The 20,770-nt window shown below is 41.8% G+C and overlaps 1 protein-coding gene across 6 annotated transcripts in view; it reads right to left on the bottom strand.

Annotated features, from left to right (window-relative positions):
* Positions 1–20,770, bottom strand: part of SUMF1 (sulfatase modifying factor 1) — a 94,257-nt gene that overhangs the window by 34,603 nt on the left and 38,884 nt on the right. For 5 of the 6 annotated variants that reach the window (XR_013449131.1, XM_036075547.2, XM_078075848.1 and 2 more), the window contains 4 exons: positions 16,452–16,534; positions 14,501–14,623; positions 13,633–13,747; positions 8,147–8,260 (listed from right to left, as the gene is read on the bottom strand). Coding sequence is in view for 5 of the 6 variants with exons in the window: in XM_036075547.2 (XP_035931440.1) it covers positions 8,147–8,260; positions 13,633–13,747; positions 14,501–14,623; positions 16,452–16,534 (435 nt within the window). In the remaining variant the exon portion in view is untranslated. The remainder of the gene's footprint in view (positions 1–8,146; positions 8,261–13,632; positions 13,748–14,500; positions 14,624–16,451; positions 16,535–20,770) is intronic. The other variant, XM_036075552.2, reaches the window with a different exon arrangement.

The raw sequence follows: 20,770 nt of genomic DNA, 5'->3' as shown, positions 1-20,770 counted from the left end.
AGGCATAATTCCCTGCCTCTCCCTTGCTTTTGGAAGAAGCCACTGCATGACACAGCAATTCACATCTCCTAAATTATCTTCCATATTTATAACACTTCCTGAAATTCCTGACTTAATGTAGGCAGTTTGTGATAAAATACTACAAGGAAGTAAGTAGCCTTTCGTGTTTTGTTTTTCAAATAACATCTGGAGTCCGGTAAACACTATACAAGTCTCAAGATCACAAGACCTGGGATTTAATCCTGACTCTGAAAATCAAATTCAAAATCGGGACAAAGTCAACACCTCTCTCCACTCTATGAACTATAGTAAGAAATGAGTCTAAGACCACATGCCTCCTTTTGCACAAGCAGGAATATTTTGAGGATATGAGCAATAAAGGGAGAAAGACTAAGAGAGGGAAAGCACTTTGAGGTGGGGGGGGGACCTCTACACATGTAAAGAATAAGCACTTTAACTTGACTCCTCACAAAAGCACTAGGCAGCCTGGGGTAAAATCAGGGTGATCACACCTGGATGCCATGTCTGAGGTTTATCTCTTCTTTTGGAACCCAAAACACACTTTAATAATCTAGAAAGCTAATGTGGGGAAGGGCTTGGGCAACTGTCTTCAAGTTGACAGAGACCCCACTTTTTCTTTCCAAACAAGTGGTAATGATTCCACCTATGACTGAGAAGTACCGTGGGAAAATGGTTTATGAATATGGACTGTTGTGTGTCAAAAACTATAAAGACAAGAATTATTCTCTGTGTTGGGAAATACACATGTTAAATTAGCTTTTGGTGACTGCCAAGCATGATAAGATAGAGACCTTGACTGAAAATGTTAAGCGTAAGTAAGGGGCTAAGATACTGGGGAGAGTATTGGGAGAGTCATTGTAAAACCAAGAATAAAACTGCCCAGGGGAGCCTGAGTATGCAGAAGATGGGACGAGAAGCCCACAGAGTGGCAGACAGAATGCCATGTATGGTTGAGAAGGGCTGGTCCTGAGGAGGCAGGGTCTAAGCTTCTGGCTGTCAATTCATACCGCAGAGCACACTGAGACAGGAGATTAAAACCTCTGCAAATGACCCATTATGTAGGCCTACTTCCACCTAGAATTTTGCGAGTACCCCTCCTCCTGGCCAGAAAAGCTGCTCAGACCTGGTCTTTCGGCTTTGGACCCAAATAAATAAGGGAGCGTCTGCAAGCCCTACCACGCTCCTTTCTTCTTGGCCCTTTCCAGATAAGTAGCCTTACACTAATAAGGACACAGAAGTACACAGAGGCACATGGAAAGAATAAACAACCTTTGAGAGGAAGCCGAAACCTGGGCTTTGGTTCTGACTTCCCAAAGGTCAATGGGGCAAAAACTTGCTATTACCAAGACAGCCCTGGGACACAGTAAGCGCTCAGTAAATGCGGGTTGAGCCCCCTGTTCACAGTGTATCAACGACAAAAACACAGCCACATCTGTCGATTATAAGAAGCCGGAAGGGAAAGCTATTATCATAAATGACAGTGCTGGCAGTCACAGTGATTGCCATAGGCTGTCTCTCAAGGCCGAAACCCATAAAAAACTGAACTTGATGGAGAGAAGATAGGCTTTGCATGAAATTTCAAAACACAGCTATAAACATAGAGAAAATTCAAAACGGTTTCCCTTCAAACTAAAGAAAGTTACGTAAAAAACAGCTGTATGGCAACAATATCTGGGGAGACAAAGCCTAACATCAATATATATGGGGGAAAGGAGGAAGTTTTATTTGGCTGCAAGCTTTGTAGGGCCCGTTGCTGCTGCACTGCTCACAGTAAGAGTAGGAGGGCCCTCACCTCGATAATAGTGCAAGAGTAGTAATAATGATTAAAACTAAAGCTGCCATGTATCACAGGCTTACTACGTGCAAATATTGTGCTGGGCGATACAAACATTCTCTCCGTCCCTCACGATTCTCTGAAGTAAGACTCATCATCCTCACTTAAGAAAGAAGCAAACCGAGTCCCAGAGAAGTTAAGTGACTTGCCCAGTGACATACATGGCTAAGCCAGAATTGTAGCAACAAAATTCAAACCCAGTTTTATTGGATTCCACCGACTCACCTCTTAACTGCTGACATAATCTGAGATCTGATGAGAGAGAATGATGAAAAAGGACTGCCCCAGGATGATTAGCATGGATCGGGGAACATCTAGCATGCTGAGTATGGTTCTGGGTGCCCATTTAGAAAAAGGGACCTTCCCCCCCACCCCGACTCATGTTATTCAGAGGAATGTAACCCAGGTTGCCTTGGATTGGAAACCAAGTTATTCAAGGTGCACCTGAAGGTTGGGGATGCTTATCTAGAAAGAGAAAGATGGAGAGGCACGGGCTGTGACTATCTTCAGGTATCTGGAAAGCTTTCATGTACAAAACAGAGAGAAAATGCGTTCTGTGTTCTCACCAAGTGCAGATGAACGGAAGCTGCAGGAGAGAATACTTCGGTTAGCCTGAAGAACCTCCCAACGACGAGAACATCTGAGAACATGACAAGCTGCCACAGGGGCTGGAGCGGCTGTCCACAGCCTGTGAGGGCTATCAAAGAAGGGATTCCTGCAGAGGCAGAGGCTGGAGGTGTTCACTTCCCACCTTTAAGAGCCACTGATCCTCCAAACAGAGAGAGGAGGCCGTAATACATTTGAGTGTCCTGCTCTCTTTGCTCAGGAAGAGTCAATAGTAACATGAGGCTGTAAAGGTAATTTTACTGTAAAGTAGAAACAGTGTTTTTACGATCTTCCAAATAGCAACTAGATAAGCATTCACTCTTTTCAAGCAAAAAGCAAGTGTTTAGATAATGTGCTTGAAAATGTAGTTACAGGATCTAAATATCTCCGCCATATACATTCAAGCTTATTTCTATTTCTCAGCAGTTTTGTTGTTGTCGTTGGATGATCAACCTTGCTCCAGAACCACAAAGAAAAGTGACAGTGGATAAACATGAGCTTTTCCTCCAGAATGATTTCCATCTTCCACTTGGGAGAAAAAGATAAAATTCTTTTCCTAAACATAGTCCCAAGACGGTGATACTTCGATCACCTTGCTTTCCTCTTGGCACATACTAAATACAATGTAAACCATATTAATTTATCATCAAGTTTAACTCAACTTCATTAACACTTTAATGTTTTTTTCATTTTTAACACTAGGTTACTTCTCCTTCAAATTGATTTCTGGAAGATACCCCTGAAACATCCTCATTAAGAATATGTGAATGAAGTCCTTAGAGCAGGTAAAAATCCTCAGTCAGGTCCTCCTAGCAGGACCTGGGTCCCCGGTGACTGCTTGCTGCAATGATTCAGCTGTTATGGGGGCAGTCGCTGGGGGTGGCAGGCTCAACTAAGAACAATGATGTGCTACTGACCGGGTTTTTGCCAGGCTGAAACAAGGACAGACACACGCCATTGGCAGAGCAGGACTAGGAGGAGACGGGCTAAGCAGGAGTCTAACATTTTTGCTACGCAAAATTCATTCATTCATGCAGTGGCAGGAGGCCAGAGGAGGGGTTACTGGGAAAAGGAGCAATCAAGTGTGGAGTTTAAAGGATAGACAAAAGTAATGTAAGTCCAAGTCTCAAGGGCCATCATCCAATGGAAAAGGAGTATTTGAGCAGGACTGACCAGTTTGGCACCTGCCAGTACACTGTACGTGTGCATCTCAGGTCAGAGGGAAGGCATGTGCCATGTGTGATGGGCAAGGGCTCAGGGTGTCATTCAAAACCAGCCGAGTACAAACTCTGCAGACAAGGAGGGCTTACGGCCTCCCTGGGCAATTCTATACAGTGACAAAGCAGCCTTGCAAAACAGAACACAGTTCCAAAACTGTCTAGAGCTATACAATCTAATTGAACAATCAAATTCCACACTGACAAAAACAAAACAAAACTCAATCTCTGGCTAATAGAATTTGGTAAGCAGCCAGGATTCATTCAAAGAAGGAATACTTTTTGGAAAACTTTATTCCCACTGGACTTGAATGAACCACAAAGCAAGAGCAAGTTTTTCATTGTAAGAATGACTATGTGATACGCCAACCAAAGGTAATAATAGGAGGAATATCAAGCACTCATTATTTATAAATATCACTTTCTTCCCTTCTGCTTCCCAAAGCCAACATTCCTCATCAATTCTGCTTCACAGAACCATATAATAGCCCAATTAGGTAGCTAAAACATAGGTTACACAAAAATAGTAAACAACCATATTTTGAAGGTATAAAATATTTTCACATGCAACATCATCAAATTTAATTTCACAAATACAATTATTACCAATTTGTAGATAAGGAAAGTTAAGATATTCTAAGTTTAGAGAGATTCCTTTAATATCAAGTGGCAGAGCTATAATCCAAGTTACTCTGACTAGTTCCAAGACCAGAGTTCTTTCCCTTAGAAAAAAAGCTGCCCCAATGAAACCATATACCTCAGAGTTAGAGTGGGAAAGATCACACCAACCTTTCCCATTGTCAGTAAGCAAGTCAGCATGGTACGTGGGTAGTGAGAGTGAGTACGCAGGTGTTGGAAGTTAGGGTGCTACAGAAGCTCTATAGACACATTCTTTTACTGAAAGCACTATATACTGCCATAGATTAATAGGGGATTTGGGGTGAGGTAACTGAAGAGGAAAAAAATACTGACCTTTTTTTTAAAAATTTGGTTAAAAGAAATGGTAGCAGCAATGGTCACACTCTGGATTGTGTCTGTGTGGAAAAGGGTGATGCCATCTTAAACAGCTACAGAAGACACACACACACACACACACACACACAGAGACACACACACACATGTATCCTCCCCATAACCTCCTACCAGCTAAGACTAAACCAACCCCCACTTCATATGGTCAAATACCTCAGCTTCTCTCGGGACTGTGTGTACAAAGCACACAAGATGCTTCTACCACCTGCTTTTGCCATGAATGACTGCCCAATAAAATAAGCACTAATGATTAACTTTTGCTCCCTGGAAGTCACTGAAGAAGAAAAAGATATTCCCTGACTAGCCTTTGCATACAGAGCCCTGACTTTTCTTAATCTCCCCCAAAGAAGCTTTAAAATGATTTGCCATTATGAGTTAGTCTTGGAGCTAACATATATGCATGACACTGAAGAGGTCAGTTCCTGAGTCGAAATGTTTACTAATCACATGGATATTTTGGTTCAAAACTCTCCCTGAAAATCTCTGTTTCCAACTAGCCTTTGCTTTTGAAACACCTGAAATACGAATAGTGGTCAAACTCCCTCAAATCTAGGTATCTGGAACCGGCTTTGTTATAGGACCAACTATTATGCACCACATTCTTTGCCCAGCACTGGAGATACACAGACCATTAGGGAAAGAGGGCAAGTAAGTTAAGAACTCAGTGAGAAACAGGAGTTTTAACCAAACCAGGTGAGAACTACTGTAGCTGTGAGGAAGTGCAGGGCTCAAATTCCAGAGCAAAGGGAAGCCCAGAGGTGTGAGCCTTTCCCATCCTAACTTAGTTTCACCTAGGGGTCTGTTGATTCACAACGGCAGCAGCTGAGAAGCTGGGCAGAACTTTCAATAGACTCATGGCCTAAGGAAACAAAAAAACTGGACTTCAGGGCCCCTCAAGGAAGAAGAGCCAGAGTAAAACCCCTGACTTTTGGTTGGCATCCTGAAGAACTATAGCCCTCACAGGGACTGAAGCTCAGCTTCAAAACATCCCAATTCCTGACTGGAGTAAGCTCATCTGAAATAGAAGCTTCCAGAGGCAAAGATGAATCCTCTCTAGAGAAAGATCACACTATCCAGACCCCCGATAATATCTACAATCTTTCACATACACTGTGTGGTACTCATTCAAACATAGCCAGGCATGTGAGGAAACAAGATGTGACCCAAAACCAAGAACAACAGAAGCAGGTCAACGGGGTAGCCAGATACCAGAGTTACCAGATGCAGACTTCAACATACAATGACTAAAACCCGCAGTGAGATAGCGTTATCCATTGACTAGAATAGCTTAAATTAAAAATTTTAACAATACTCAGTGTGAACTTGAAGAATAGTTTCTGTCCTTTTTCTCTGGTTAACAGAAATAGAGCAAATACAGTAAACTATTAATGTATGTTAAATCTAAATGGTAGGTATCTATTATACTATTTTCTGTACTTTTCTGAATTTTTGTTAAATTTTATAATTCAACATTTAAAGAAGAAGTAGAAGGTATGGCTAGAAAGACATCAGCAAGGATTACATTATGTTAGCCTTCAGAAGTTGTGTTCAAGAGTCTGTACTTTCTTCTTCAGACACCAAGAAGCCACTGAAGGGTTTTAAATGGAGGAGTGACAGCATCAGACTTGTTCTCTGTAGAGGTCATTGTGGCTGCCCAGGGCAGAAAGAGGGAAGAAGGGCCCAGTGGGAGGCTGGTGCCGTCCCATGGATGGGAGATGCCAGTGGCACTGGAAATGTAGGTAGTTGTAAAGATTTGAATGGTGGAGTCCGAGTTTTCTAGGAAGTTGGGATTTAGTTCTCCAAACAGACGAATTTTATCCCAGTCAAATCAGGAAGCAAACAAGGCCAGTGTGACACAGAGAGATCTAAAATGAGAACAATTTATAAAGCAAGGACAACATCTAAGACAGAGCCTGGGACTGGGGAAAAGAAGAAAAATGTGAATTTTTCTGTAAATCCTTAGAAGAAACACAAGCAGTTCTAAGAGGGAAAGCTAATAAGCACTCAGCTCGACAACAGATGGTCAGATAGATACATTCACAACTTGCCAGAATTCCGAAGCCTTGTGCACCCCCTTCCAAACATGCAGATGCTTTTATCTGACGGGGGGGGGGGGAGAAGAAAATTCTATTTCTGATTCTGACAGTAAATGCCAAGTCACATTTAGCCAGTAGAGAATGGCGTCTCCCAACCACAAACCTACCAAGAACGTCACAACCTTATTCTCATTTTGGAGAGAAGAGCTGTCTCTGACCGCTACTTCTACCAGCCCTGCCAGAAAGTACGAGGGAAATGAGGGGGGGATGACAGTTTCTGAAGAACTCAGCTTTTTCATCTGCACCCAAGAAAGTAGGTTTATGTCTCCAGATTATTCATGAACAGCCCACGTGTTACTCTGTGAAGAAAAATCAAGCATATCAAACAAATTTACCTCATATTCTGAAAAATGGCCTGAGGCACAGAGTCTGATAATTTCTTCAATTACTTGAGCTGCTTAACCCTCCATTGAGAAGAGATCAAGGAATTAATTTTCTTTACCATGACTCTTTGTGCCTTTTCCAAAGGTTAAAGATTAAAATTGACCATATTAAGTTCCCAGTCTAGCTAGTTTGGGTATAAATATATATTCTTGGGTCTGACTTATGAATGTCTAGCTTGTTAGAGATAGGATTTTTAAATGGTTCTTTCCCCCCAATCTGTTCACCCAACAAAAAATATTCAGACACGTTCTTTTTAAAGGAAGTACTTCCCACCTACATGCCCATGTAGTGTCTCAATTTTTGTATATTCTGATGGCACAGCTTGGTTTTAGGGGCAGAGTAGAATACTAGTTGTATTCAACATTCTTCCTATACCAGAGTAAGTAAAGCTTAGATAAACATGGTTGTCTTAATTCCCAAGGTATAGGATGCATTGAACTGACATACTGCAGAGTTCGGGAAATAATCACTAAATGACTCAACTTCCTGACTCAACATTCACCAGAAAATACCCTTTCTCATTTTCTCTAAATGATGCCCCTGAATCAAAATTTCAGCCAATCAAAACTCAGGCAATTTGCTGCATGATAAATACCATCTAGCAGATCTCACTGGTTATTACTAAAAACATTAATGAATTTTGCATATTTAGGTATCTCATTCTGATCAAATTTGTGATACTGAATATAATTTCTAAAGTTATAGACAGATTCCCTCAAATACTTATCACTGTTGCAATCCAGCAGCACATAAAACGCTCATAGACATTTCTGCACAATGCTTTAAGCTTGAAATAAGAGACATGTGCTTAATATTAATATCCCTTTGGGGGAAATTCCAAGATGAATTTCAAGAGCATACAAATACTCCCCAGAAACACATGAAATTCTTGCCACAGGCTGCCACAAGGATGGATGTAACCTTCTCACGATACATAGTCTGAGAATGATACTCACTGGGTTAAGCGTTTTTTCAACAGAATGGTGAACGGTCCACCAGTCTGAAGTCCATTCCCACGCGTTCCCTACTATATTGTATAAGCCATAACCATTGGGAGGAAAGGCGTCAACCTAAAAATTAAAAAAAGGGAAAATGCTGTCAAACTACTCAAAGTTTAGAAAAGATCTTTGCTGCAGAAATGCACTAAAAGAGCTATAACTTCAAAGTATGAATATTGATTTTCATCCCGACAGTCAAAATGCAATTTGGCCAATGTAAAAACCAAGAAAGAGACATTTTTCGGCTTTGAGTCCTCAAGGGGAGTTTAGAAACCTAAGGAGAGTTGGTATTACATGGTAGGAGAGCCAACAAAACTATTCCTAATAGAGAGACTAATAATGACCATAAGTTGAATCTGTATCTGATGGGGGGAGGGGGATAGATGATATTTCAACCCTCAAAAGCATTACAGAAACATCATATTAGACCCAGTGTAAGTCTTGTCATCAGAACTAAGGTATGTGGCCACATAGTGTCTTTTAGCACTGAAAGCCGCTAAGCCACTTCTGTCCTCTCCACCAGCCCACTCCAACTCACTATCTTATCTTTAAGCCTCAGACTTTATCATCAAAACACTGAGGGGACTTGTTTTTCTAAAGAAAATGTGAATTCATTATCAAGCATATTTGTAAGAGAAGGTTTGCAGTCAGTCTCCAGAATCTGGAAGTATGAGGCCAACTGTACGGGTTTGCCAGCAAGCAGTTATATCACATTTCAAAGGCAGGTCAGACAATCTGCCACATAATATTGTCACAGACACAGAGCCAAAGTATAAAGCTTTTTTAAGAAGGAGGGAGGGGAGAGGGACAAGAAAAAAAACTTTAATTGAGCAACAGTAAGTACAGACAATTATGCTATTGTGTATATTCAACTTAAAATTTTTTCCCAACGTTTTTCCAATGGCAATTCTCAAACATAAACAAAAATTTCATTAAAAAAAATCAAGTTACCTAAAAATCTTTTTTTTAAGATTTTATTTATTTGAAAGAGAACACAAGCAGGGGGAGGGACAAAGGGAGGGGGAGGAGCAGACACCCTGCTGAGCAAGGAGTCCGAAGGGGCTCAATCCCAGGACCAGAGGGAGATCAAGACCTGAGTCGAAGGCAGACGCTTAACCCACTAAGCCATCGTGGCGCCTCTTAAAAATCTTTTTGTAAAAAATAAGATATAAAAATAAAAATATTTTTGTAAATTCATGTTTTTCCCATACTAATGAAGCAGGACTAAAGAAATGAATAAACTAAAATTCACTTTTATTTGGCTTCAGAAGGTTTCAGGTCGACATATGAATATGGAAGCATACTTAGACAATTCAGAGCACTTCCATGTTATGAAGCTACTCCTTAAAAGAACTTCATCTGGATGAGTTGGAATGCTAAAAAATTTTACCATTCTGCTTCCATACTCAGCACTCATTATGGAAACAGCAGTACTTATTCACTGCTTCATTCAGTAATTCCATGCATGTCAACTGAAGGCAGGATGGGTTCAATGATGTAAGACATCAAAGAGCTTACTGAGGGAGAAAAAAGAATATACCCCAAACAGAAAATCCAATTCTGTAAGACTCTAGGTTGAGTAGGGAAGTGATTGGAAAAAAATGCCTCAGAAATTCTCAAGAAGGACAGGATTTCTGGCTGCAAAGATTTCTGGCTTCACCCCTCTCTACAAAGGTAGAGGTGTCTCGTTGGAATCAAGGTCAGAGTTCAAAATTCAGAGAGACAGTAAAGGTGGAGAGGCCGAAGGCATGAACTGTTCTTTCAAGAATTTGGAGACGATCAGAAAGAGCAAGGTGGAATAATAGCTGGCAGGAATAGGAAGAAAAAGAAATTCATTTGTTCCAGGAAGAGAAGCGAAGGAGCCAGGGGCCCAAGAGCAATTAAAAGAGGAAACAAATATTCTGGAGGAAGGAATCATTTCTCGGGCTCAGAGAACACACAAGTTGAGAGGGCTCTCCAGTCCGTCTGGCTGAGATCCTTTTTATGTGCCCACACTTAGCAGCTATTGAACAAGGAACTTAACCTAGCTGGTGCTTTTAAACCATGAAGATGAGGAAATAATAATATCTACTCAAAGGTTTGGGGTTTTCTTCCCCCTTTAAATAATCTGATGTTTAAGTGAAGTAAAATCTGGAGGTCACCAACCCCAAAATCACCATCTGTGAGTATGCTATTAAGGAGAGTAAACCTTGTTTAAATTAATTGCTCATTGTTAAATTAATTGCACCAACCGAAGTTTCCTTCCAGGAAATTCAAAAGAAAACAAATGTGTATGAGAAATATTTCAAACCCACTTATTTTCAAGTGAATGAACTGATATGCATTAAAACCAAAACACACTAATAGTTGTATAATAGCAGCTTAGCAAAATGAAAATCCAATTCTTTAGATTCACTGTGGTCAGAATAGTGTGCTCAGTCCAGACCAGAAGTAATAACATACATAAAATACAGGTGAGGATGCCGTTTCACTGCAATCCACCCCATCACTGAAAAGAAATTCCTTCCCTCAAATGACCAGAGCTTGTAGACACAAGAGCAGCTAAGGTGGACGTGAGATAATTCTCTGGGAATTTTAGTCCCATTTGGTTGAGTCCCATTTTGAAGATACAGATCTTGTTATGTCTCAGTCAAACACAGGTGCAAGTTGCCTCTGTGGTCTGCTGTTTCTTTCTCTCCAGGTCATGTTTCTCAAATTAGTTCTGGGAGGGCCTCTGGTACCTGTTCTAATTTTGTCTTAGGAACTTCCACGGCAGCTTCTTCAGGTAAGTTCTGTTGAATATATTCCAATATACAGACATCTGCTGCACTCCCAGTTAAATGTTCCAACACTAAACATCTATAAAATGTCCTTATTTCACAGGGAACTCTGTGTTTTCTGAAAAGGGGCCCTGACTTAAGGATAAACGACTATTTTCCTTAGAGGCTCAAGTGCTTAAATAGAATATGAAATTCTATAGGAGTAAGCACTGTAAAATATTCATACTGTCCAATCCAGCCTTCTCATGGCCCTTTACTAAAACTGACAGGTGCTTATATAATTTGGTATATCAGAAGCCCACACCTTAGGATTCAAGGCTTGCTGTAGTGGCTCTCCTTCCGACAGCCTAGCATCCAGGAAGGAAATCGAGGCTGCTGAGGCCCCTATCGTGCCAGTCTCTCTTGTGTGTTCACTGCAAAAGAAGGCCGGGTATGGGCCTGACACTCTGTGTCATCCACGTTCAGGTGAGTTGCTGCACACTCCTTACCAGTGTGGAACACTTCAATGGCCACAGTCCTGCTGCATCTACCAACAGCTTTCCGGGGGTCTCATGAGCATCCTCACCGAGCACCATAACTGATATTCTGTTTCATCCTGCAGGGCCAGTTCTGCTGACCAAAAGTGGCTCATGAGGCACTGACTGGGCTTCTCACCCATGTAAAGTCTGAGAAAGGGTGAAGCTCCTTTAGTCCCTGAGACCTCGAATCACTCATTTTGCGGAATACAACTATGTGCTTGCAAAAAGTACCAGCTATTGGGAAGGAAACTCTGGAGGAACCAACTTTGAGATCAAACGATTAGTCTTTGACTCCATTGGGTAGTGCATCATTTCCCATTGGTTTGTGTTGGTTCTTTTATCACATGCTTAACACATACATATGGAGTTTCACACGCACACATATGCACCCTTCTACCCATCGGAAGGATACCTATTCTCATGCAATATATTATTTACATTAATTGCCAAAAAATGAAACTATAATGCTTTAACTACTATAGCTCAAAACATTTTTAGATTTCTGCTAGGTCAAGTGTCTCCTCATTCTTCATCTTTTCAAAAATGTCTTGGTCTTTCTCTCTCACTACTTTATTATTTCAGCCAAAGTTTTAGAGTCATTTGGCCATCTTCCAAATAATGTATCTGGGTTACTTTTTTTTTTTTTTTTTTAAGATTTTATTTATTTATTCTACAGAGAGAGCCACAGCGAGAGAGGGAACACAAGCAGGGGGAGTGGGAGAGGGAGAAGCAGGCTTCCCGCTGAGCAGGGAGCCCGACGCGGGGTTCGATCCCAGACCCTAGGATCATGACCTGAGCCGAAGGCAGATGCTCAGCGACTGAGCCACCCAGACGCCCTTGTGTTACATTTATAAGTAAATTTTGGAAAAATTATTTTTGTGTGAAACAAAAATACAAATATGAAAAAATAATGACAGCTGTTTGAAAGAGTGTTGAAAAAAAAATTATTCTCTGCAACAACAAACCCAATAAGGTGCTATTTACCCACCGCAAGATTTCTTTTCTCACTATTAAGAGAAAACAACATGTTTTTAACACTGCTTCATTAGTGTATGATTTTGCCAGCAGAAGAGCAATGAAAGGAACTCTCATACACTTGTGGAGGGAAACAAGCCACATATGCACTCTGGAAAACAGTGTATCTCTAAAACCTTTACCAAGAAAGTTTTCTAGTTTTTGACTCATTAATTTCATTGCTGGGAATCCATCTTAAGCAAATCATCAGAGATACAATTTAATATTAATGTACAAGATGCTATATTGTTTAGCAAAAACACAAAAAAATAAAACAAAAAAACTGTAAAAACACCCCAACAGATAAAACCTAAATGCGTGACTTTTTAATAAGAGGCAAATAAATTAGGACTCATTCAAATGACAGGTTATCCAACTATTAAAAGACAATATATTTGTGAAAAACTGTTAATAACAGATATAATATTCCTGATATTAAGCAGGGAAAAACAGGATTTTAAGTATTGCATTCAGCGTGACCCTGAAGCAACATGTAAAAAATATGTAGCTGCAAAAAAAATGTACGTATATACATGTATATGTGTGTATATATACATATATATTTATACATTCCATATATATGTGTGTGTATATGCATATACATGTATATGTATTTATACATTTCATATATGGGAGTTAAGAGCATGGGCTCTGGAAACAAAATGACCCAGTGCAAATCCCAACTGTGCTGCTTTTCAGCCGTGTAACCTTGGGCAGGTTAGTGCTCACCTGGAAAATGAGGGTAAAGTAAATGGCACCTACCTTACAGAGCTAAATTCACATTAAGTGAGATGAGTCACACAAGCGGCTTACCACCAGGCCTGCCATACGCAAGCACCCACTAACGACTAGCTGTTATTAGCACTGTGAACACAGAAAAGAGTGGGAGGAAAGGTACCAAAATGCTAACAGGGGTGATCTCTGGGGGGGGTGGCAAAATTCCAGGTCCTTTTAATTTTCCCTTTTGTACTCTTCCTGTTTTCCAAAGTTTCTATAAGTATGACGGAATCAGAAAGAAAACTGGGTTATAAAAAGAACATGTGACTAATCAGTAGGAGCTGCCATGTGCACGAGGGGATGAATGCAGGAAGAGGGCAGCAGACTGGTCAGGGCGGGAGCCATGCCTTCCCCCTTCCCAAGTCTCGCTACTCACAGGGGCAGTTCCTCGGAAGCCGTCCTCCCCGGTGTTGGTCACAGGAAACTCGCCCTGCCAAATGTTGGCATAATGCTGGCCTTTCGGCTGCAGTTTGTTGCCCCAGGGGAAAAGTCTGTCAGAAGAGACACAGGCATCAACCTGTCAAACAGGCACAGGCTTCTGGATTAAAGTCAAGAGAAGGAATGCACAGAAAGACAGAGCATTGCTCACTTGTTCTCAGTGAGCTGTGTTCACATTTCAAATATATAAACAAACAAAGCTTTTAACCAGGACTTTTTTTTTTTTTTTAACTTCCGCACAACTAGCTCGTATCAAATTCACAACAAGCTCCGTGTTTCCCGAGTACTCAAGAGGCCTGAAATAAATCACGTAACTAAGAGAAGGACTTATCGAAGGCTGGGAAAGTAGGCATCATTCTGGACTTATATGGTAGCACAATCAGCCAGCATCACACCACTTTTTTATAAAGCCTCTGCTATTTTAAGGAGCCTTTCCTAGAAGATGTGACCCAAACATGAATTTTCTGTCTCATGGCTCTAGAAGCAGAGAAATACCACTGCTTCAGGAGATGTCTAAAATAAGAAAATCCTAAAAGCAAGGCAGCCTGCCAAAAGGCTCTGAGGAGGACTATATAAGAACAGAGGGGCTGAATGTGGGGAGCACTTTGGGGCTGCAGGGAGCCCGCTTCACCAGACACTGGGTGACCCATGCATCAGTGTCTCCTAAGTAAGTCCACGGAGATGAAGAAAGCCTAGGAAGAAAAAGCTGTTATTTTTGTTTAAAATCAACTTTCTAGCCAAAATAAGTTCCCCAGATTTAGAAAAAGGTCCACACACAGTGAGGCAAGATAAGACCCTCCGAGTACCTATTTTGCAGGCCTCCTCGACAGCTGTATTCCCACTCAGCTTCTGTGGGCAGACGCTTCCCTGCCCACGTGCAGTAGGCAACAGCATCATTCCAGGAGACGTGGAGGACCGGATGATCAGGCCTGGGAAAGAGCAAAGGCAGAATGAGGAGGGGCATGAACTGTAACAGGAAAACAGGAACCGGCTCCAGCGAAGCACCCAGAATCCCCCTCAGTTCAGTCTGGGACGCTGAGGTGGTCCTGGTCCCCAACTCAAGCCCCAGCTGTGCCACATCTGTCACCTTCCACCGCAGGTTTCTGACATCCCAGGCTCAAGTGGGCCTTGGAACTAGACTCAACACATTTCTTCACTTGCGGGCAGGCCCGGACCCCCACAGAATCTCACTTGGTCCGGCGGATGTGGAGATGCACCACGCACATCGCCCTTTCAGGAAGGAGTGCTGCTCCAGCTGCTGGAGTGCTCCCTCAGGGTTTTCCACAGCTGTGGAGAGCCACCTCAGAACCACCAATGACCACCAGAGCCGGCACACAAAGGCCCAGCCGTTTCGGCCCACCACAGCTCCAGCCTATTTACCCCAAAGCCCCCTCAGGGATCAGTGGGCACTTCTTGGACCTGCACTGTAGTCTTGGCTTCTCCCTCTGGCCAGTCCTACTTCCTCCCCCTCCTCTGCACAGGTTGCTTGGCTTTAAACTTCGTGCCTTCCTACTGCAGATAAGCCGGCTATATTTGCCTCATGCTAGCAGATTCCAAATTACTATTTTCTCTAAGCGCATAGAAAGACAAGGAGCGTTGGGGAAAAGTTTGAGAATAAGGGGAAACACACATTCACATAGCACTAGAGAGCTTTAACTCGCTGTTCACGCTTTTTCAAGCGGACTACACGCTCCTAGTCCATTCCTGAAACATCTTCGAGTTCCCTACAGCAATTCCACCATGACTTTCATTTATTCTTCCAACAAATGTTTACTGAGTACCTGTTATGTGGCAGTAACTGTTTTCAGCAATGATCAGAGATGCACTTTTCTAAGAAAATGGACTCAGTCAGTGGATAAAATACATTCCCCTCTGGGTTTTCCTTCTGCCTCAGCTTTTTCTTCTATTAAATTCATGAAAGAAAATGTCACTTGGGAGCTAAGAGGCCTGGTCGACATGAGGTACCCAAGAATCCTAGGACTGCCTGTCTCACAGTCTGTTGCCACCACAAAGGCTGCCAGCTTGGGCTTTGCAAGGTTTCTGTCCTTTGTCAAGGGACCACAGCCCCAAAGCTGAACCTCAAGTTCACTCGGCTCCCTGGCAGCGAGCGCAGTAACCAGCAATGTTGTCAAAAATAGAGGCTCAAAACTCCCATCTGAAAAAGTGGGTTAGGAGAACAGTTTTCTTGGGCTGTCGAGATGCTGAGTCCTGACCCAACCTTTCTCCATCTCTGGGGCTTAAAGTGCTTGCTACTCTATTTTTGTTTGAGATCATTATTTCCTTGCCACCCTGGAGACTTGCTGACCGACTTGCAGCTTTGTGGTTTTTCAGTCAGATGGTGGCTTCAAAGTATGTCATTCCAGGACTGGAGATAACAAGAATCCTATACCCAAGGCCGGAGCTTCCACAGTGACCACCTGGCCAGACACAACTACTTATCCATAAGACAGATGGTCTTCTTCCTCATAGTGACCCGCTCATGAGAGAGAGCAAATAGGTTGCAAAGATGAAATATGTCAAGAGATTTGTAATACGCCTGTCAAAGGGAGAAAAAAATCTGCAACGGCAACTCTTTGACAGGCCAAATGAGGAAGGAAGAAGCCACTTAGTAAGAGCCTTCTGTGAGTTAGGGTCTTCACATACGTTATTTCCTGCTATTTTATTTTCCTACCAACCAATTAGAATTTGTCATTCTCACTCTTTGGAATCTATTTGGCAATTAAACATGTCCACTGGGAAAAGAACCACCAGCCTCACCTGTGTAGAACAGTAGAGTCGGGCCCTTCTGGGTGTCTCCAGTTAGCGCCTTTAACAGGTAACCACCAGGGAGCAGCCGCAACCTCAAAGCAACCCAAAAAAGCTGAGGTTAGCTATGATGACCCTAAAAAAACACTGACTCAGTATGTACAGGAAAAAAAAAAATCTCATGATCTTCAACTTCCATTTCAGTTACCAAACAAATACTTTTACCAGAATATCAAAAATAAAGATTTATATGTAAGTAAATCTTCAATGAAAGAGTATTCTTTCATATCATAAAGCACCACAATGACTAAATAGATACATGTTTAAATGGTATCTCCAAGAAGTTTTATTTTTTAAGGATTTATTGATTTATCTTAGAGCAGAGGAGGGGAGAGGGAAAGGGAGAGAAAGGATCTCCAGCAGACTCCCCCATGAGTGCAGAGCCCTACATGGGGCTCAATCTCATGACCCTCACATCACGACCTGGGCCGAAATCAGGAGTTGAGACAATCAACCCCAGCTGAGCCACCCAGGCACCCCTCCAAGAATTTTTAAAACATGCAGTGCTAGCTAATCCACTATAATCTCTAAGAAGTGAGAGACAGGTTGTACTGCTCCTATTTAAAAGATGGGGAAACAGAGTTAACCTTACAATTAAGTGCTGGGCTGAAGATCAACTAAGGTGGTCAGATATCAAGCTGAAGCACAGGGTAAAAAGCTGGAGTGTGTTTTCAAAAGACCCTCGTTCAATTTCCAGCCCAACATCAGCTGTGTAGCCCTGAGCAAGTACACTGCTTGTCTGGCTCCTGAGTGTCCTCATCTGTGAAATGGGAGCAGGACTCCTGCCTCACCTACCTCAGACTACAGAAGAGGTTGAATTCAACAGGACTGGGAAGTGCTCAGCCAAATGTTCCCAGGACCTTAACTCCGACTTTACAGTTCTAGTAACCCAAATAACACGAGCAAGTGACCCTCATTTAGTGACTGGTTAAGAACTTGGCTTTGGAGCCAGTCAAAACAAGATTTACATCACTCACGGTGTGAACCTTGGCAACCTACTGAACCTCCCCAGGTCTGTTTTCTCATGTTTAGATGGAGATTATAACAATAGCCACCTCATGGGTTATGACAAGGAAGAAATATACATAAAGGGCTGACAAGTATGCCTACCACTAGCAAGCACACAGTAAAGAGAACTACTCTCAACCACGGCTTCATGACAGGAGGAGAGCCATAAAAAAATCTTCATCATCGCTGTAGCTAATACTAACTAAAGAACAGAAATTTGCAAATGACTCTTGTAATATCTACTACAGTAGACTCAAGGTTATCCCCATGACAATGCTACTGTCAATCATTTGCATCCTGATGAGCTGGGTTGAGTGGAAGAAAAGGGGGATGGTATTCCTGCTAACAATTACAGCAATCACTGAAACCACCAAACTCTATTCTTGTTCTTTTCTTCACATCAGTACAATCAAAACATTCATGGTATTCCAATCACAATTTGATGGGAAAAAACAAATTCTCTTATAGTTCAACGAAAAGAGGCATAATGTCCTTAAGGACACCACTGCAAGGTGTTCTATTTTTCAGAGTCCAAGAGAGGAAAAAGGCACAGCTTATTTCTATTTCATCCAGGGATTTTCTCACTGACTAGACTGCTGGATGTTTAGGGTCCAGTGACAGGTAATTCATTCCATGCCAAGGGAAAATGTGCATAGAAAGCCCAGGTTATCTCACTCTTGTGTTTCAGTATCTTCAGATTGCTCACCCAACCCCAACCCACCCCAACACTTATCAGATGGGCCACCAGAAAGTTCTATGTCTTAAAATAATAAAAGAACTAAAGACAAATATGGCAAAATGTTAACCTTTGTTAAATCCGGGTGGTAGAAAGTAGAATGCCTGTTTTTCTTATACACTTTGTGTTTTGAAACATTTCATCAGTAGCAATTTAAAAAAAAAAAACTGATTTATTAATCTCTTCTACTACTGATGGGCATTTGGGTGGGTTCCAGTTTGGGGCTATGACGAATAGTGCTTACTTCTATGAACATCCTTAGGAGCTCATGACTTTTAGCAAGTATACACATGCATTTCTGTTGACTGTACACCATGGAGTGGAAATGCTGAATCACAGGGTCTGCATAGGAACAGTTGTAGTGAAGACGGCCAAACACGAACTTTAATGGCCCATGTGTTCCAAGGTTTCCTACCCCTTCTTCAGGGGGGACCTTCCATGGAGCTGGATGATGTAAAGCAGACCCTGGTGGGGCTGCTCCAGCGGCCTCCCTTTTCCTCTCCTCTTCCCCTCAATTCACTCTGGTTACAAATATTTGCTGAGTACTCACTATCTGCCAGCCACTGAGTCTGATTCCTAAAAGAGATCTTCAACTCCCGGGAATCCAGAGAGTATGATTTAAGACAGTATATTGATAATGTTTAAATTATTTATTTTACATATTTATTTTACATGGTTAATTGCACAAAGTTGGGAACAAAATACGGAGCTAGTCACTTCATTTTCCTTCAAAAATGTCTACAAAACTCCAATTGGTGGGTGTAGGTACCACCTTACACATGTTAGTGCTATAGTCTGGCTCAGTTTCCTCCCCACTACACATACACACTTTCTCTCATTTTAGATATCTGCTTTCATTTCTCCCAGGATTCCTCTTTTCTGAAATCTTTCACATGATCTTAACAACCCATCCCAAACAGACCACAGCTTACATGACTTGAAGTTATGGGGCTACACAATGATCAACAATCTCAGTGATGTGTGCAGTGAGACAGGACAAACAGACTGGCTCGAGATTGGGGGCGGGGGGGGGACACACCGCAGTAACACTGTCCTTGTCCAAAGGCCACAACCTAGTTTCTCTCCAAGATATTAAGACCTGAAGTAAGTATGCAAAAGATATATCTACAGTATTATAATATTATTTCTAATTAAAAATTACAAAATAACCCATCCTTGGCTCCCTCCTTCCAAAGGAATACTATACAGTTATCAAAAGACACTCCAAAGTGGAAATAATGTATATAATATGTAATGAAGATAACCTATAGAATAGAATACGTATTTGATTCTGGTTCTGTAAAATATATGCACATGAATGTATGGTAGTATACTCAGAAGAAAAAAGCTTGAAAGAATATACTTGCACTTACAGGGGTCAAGACTAGGGGAGTAATATACTTTTTAAGATTGAGCGTATATTAGTATAATAAGAGTTCTCATCTTCATAACTACTGACATATTAGGCCAAATAATTCCCTGTCTCAAGGGGCTGTCTTGTGCACTGTACAATGTTTAGTAGCATCCCTGACCTCTTCCCAGTAGATGCCAGTAGCACCATCCCCCACCTAACTGCAGCAGCCAAAAGTGTCTCCAGACATTGCCAAATGCAGAATAACCACTGCACTATGATAATCAGGAAAAAAAAAAGACCGTCTTTCTTAAATGTTAATATATAGTTCATAGAGGCATAGTGGTAAGCACATCCAAGCCTAGAACCAGGCTACCTGAGCCTGAAAAACAGTACCACCTTTTACAAGCTGCATGATCTTGGGCTTCTTAGTTAACCTTTCTAGGTCTGTTTCCTCATCTATAAAAAATGGGACACTAACACTTCTCTCTACCTCCCTGAGTTGTTGTGAGGATTAAATAAGGAAATACACATAAAGAGCTTAGAACAGTACCTGGCACAAAATAAGAATATTACTATTATTTATTTATGTTATTGCGTGTTGCAATATTCTCTTAGAACTTTCAAAGAACATACATTCTAATCAGTGAAAATCTGTCCCCTAATACTTCTTCAGCATGGGCCCCAGTCAACCCTTGGCTCACCGTTTTCGGAAGAAAGACAGGCTGAGAAAAGTATTAGAACATCTATCATTTCCAAAGAATTGTCAAGAAGAGTGTATAGTTGTCATCTTCCATCACAATCATGACGTGAGAACCATCTACACATAAACTAACCCACTCCTGAAGCAAGCAGCACCACAGAGTGGGGCAGGGGAAGGGTGTGAGGGGTGTAGCAGAAGCCAGAGGAATCCACATTCACCAAACACTAAACCAGACAAAGCTTTGGGACCTGTAAGAGTACCTATACCACATGCCTGTCTGTGAAGAAGACCATAAGTCCCCACTGTAATGATCAGACAACCAGTCAGGAACCATTTCCCCATCTGACACCTGATGAAAAAAAAAAAAAAATAGGTAATTAAAGTCACCCCACAAGAGGACTGATGCAATCAGAGGTAGGACATCATTCATCCTGGGAATCAGCCCTTAGGAAAGCCAGGATGTTTCCCAGCCC

This window comes from Halichoerus grypus, chromosome 1 (assembly GCF_964656455.1).
Source record: "Halichoerus grypus chromosome 1, mHalGry1.hap1.1, whole genome shotgun sequence".
NCBI classification, from domain to species: Eukaryota; Metazoa; Chordata; class Mammalia; order Carnivora; family Phocidae; genus Halichoerus; species Halichoerus grypus.
The sequence above is the reverse complement of the archived record's forward strand: the minus strand, read 5'-3'. Positions and strand labels throughout refer to the sequence as shown.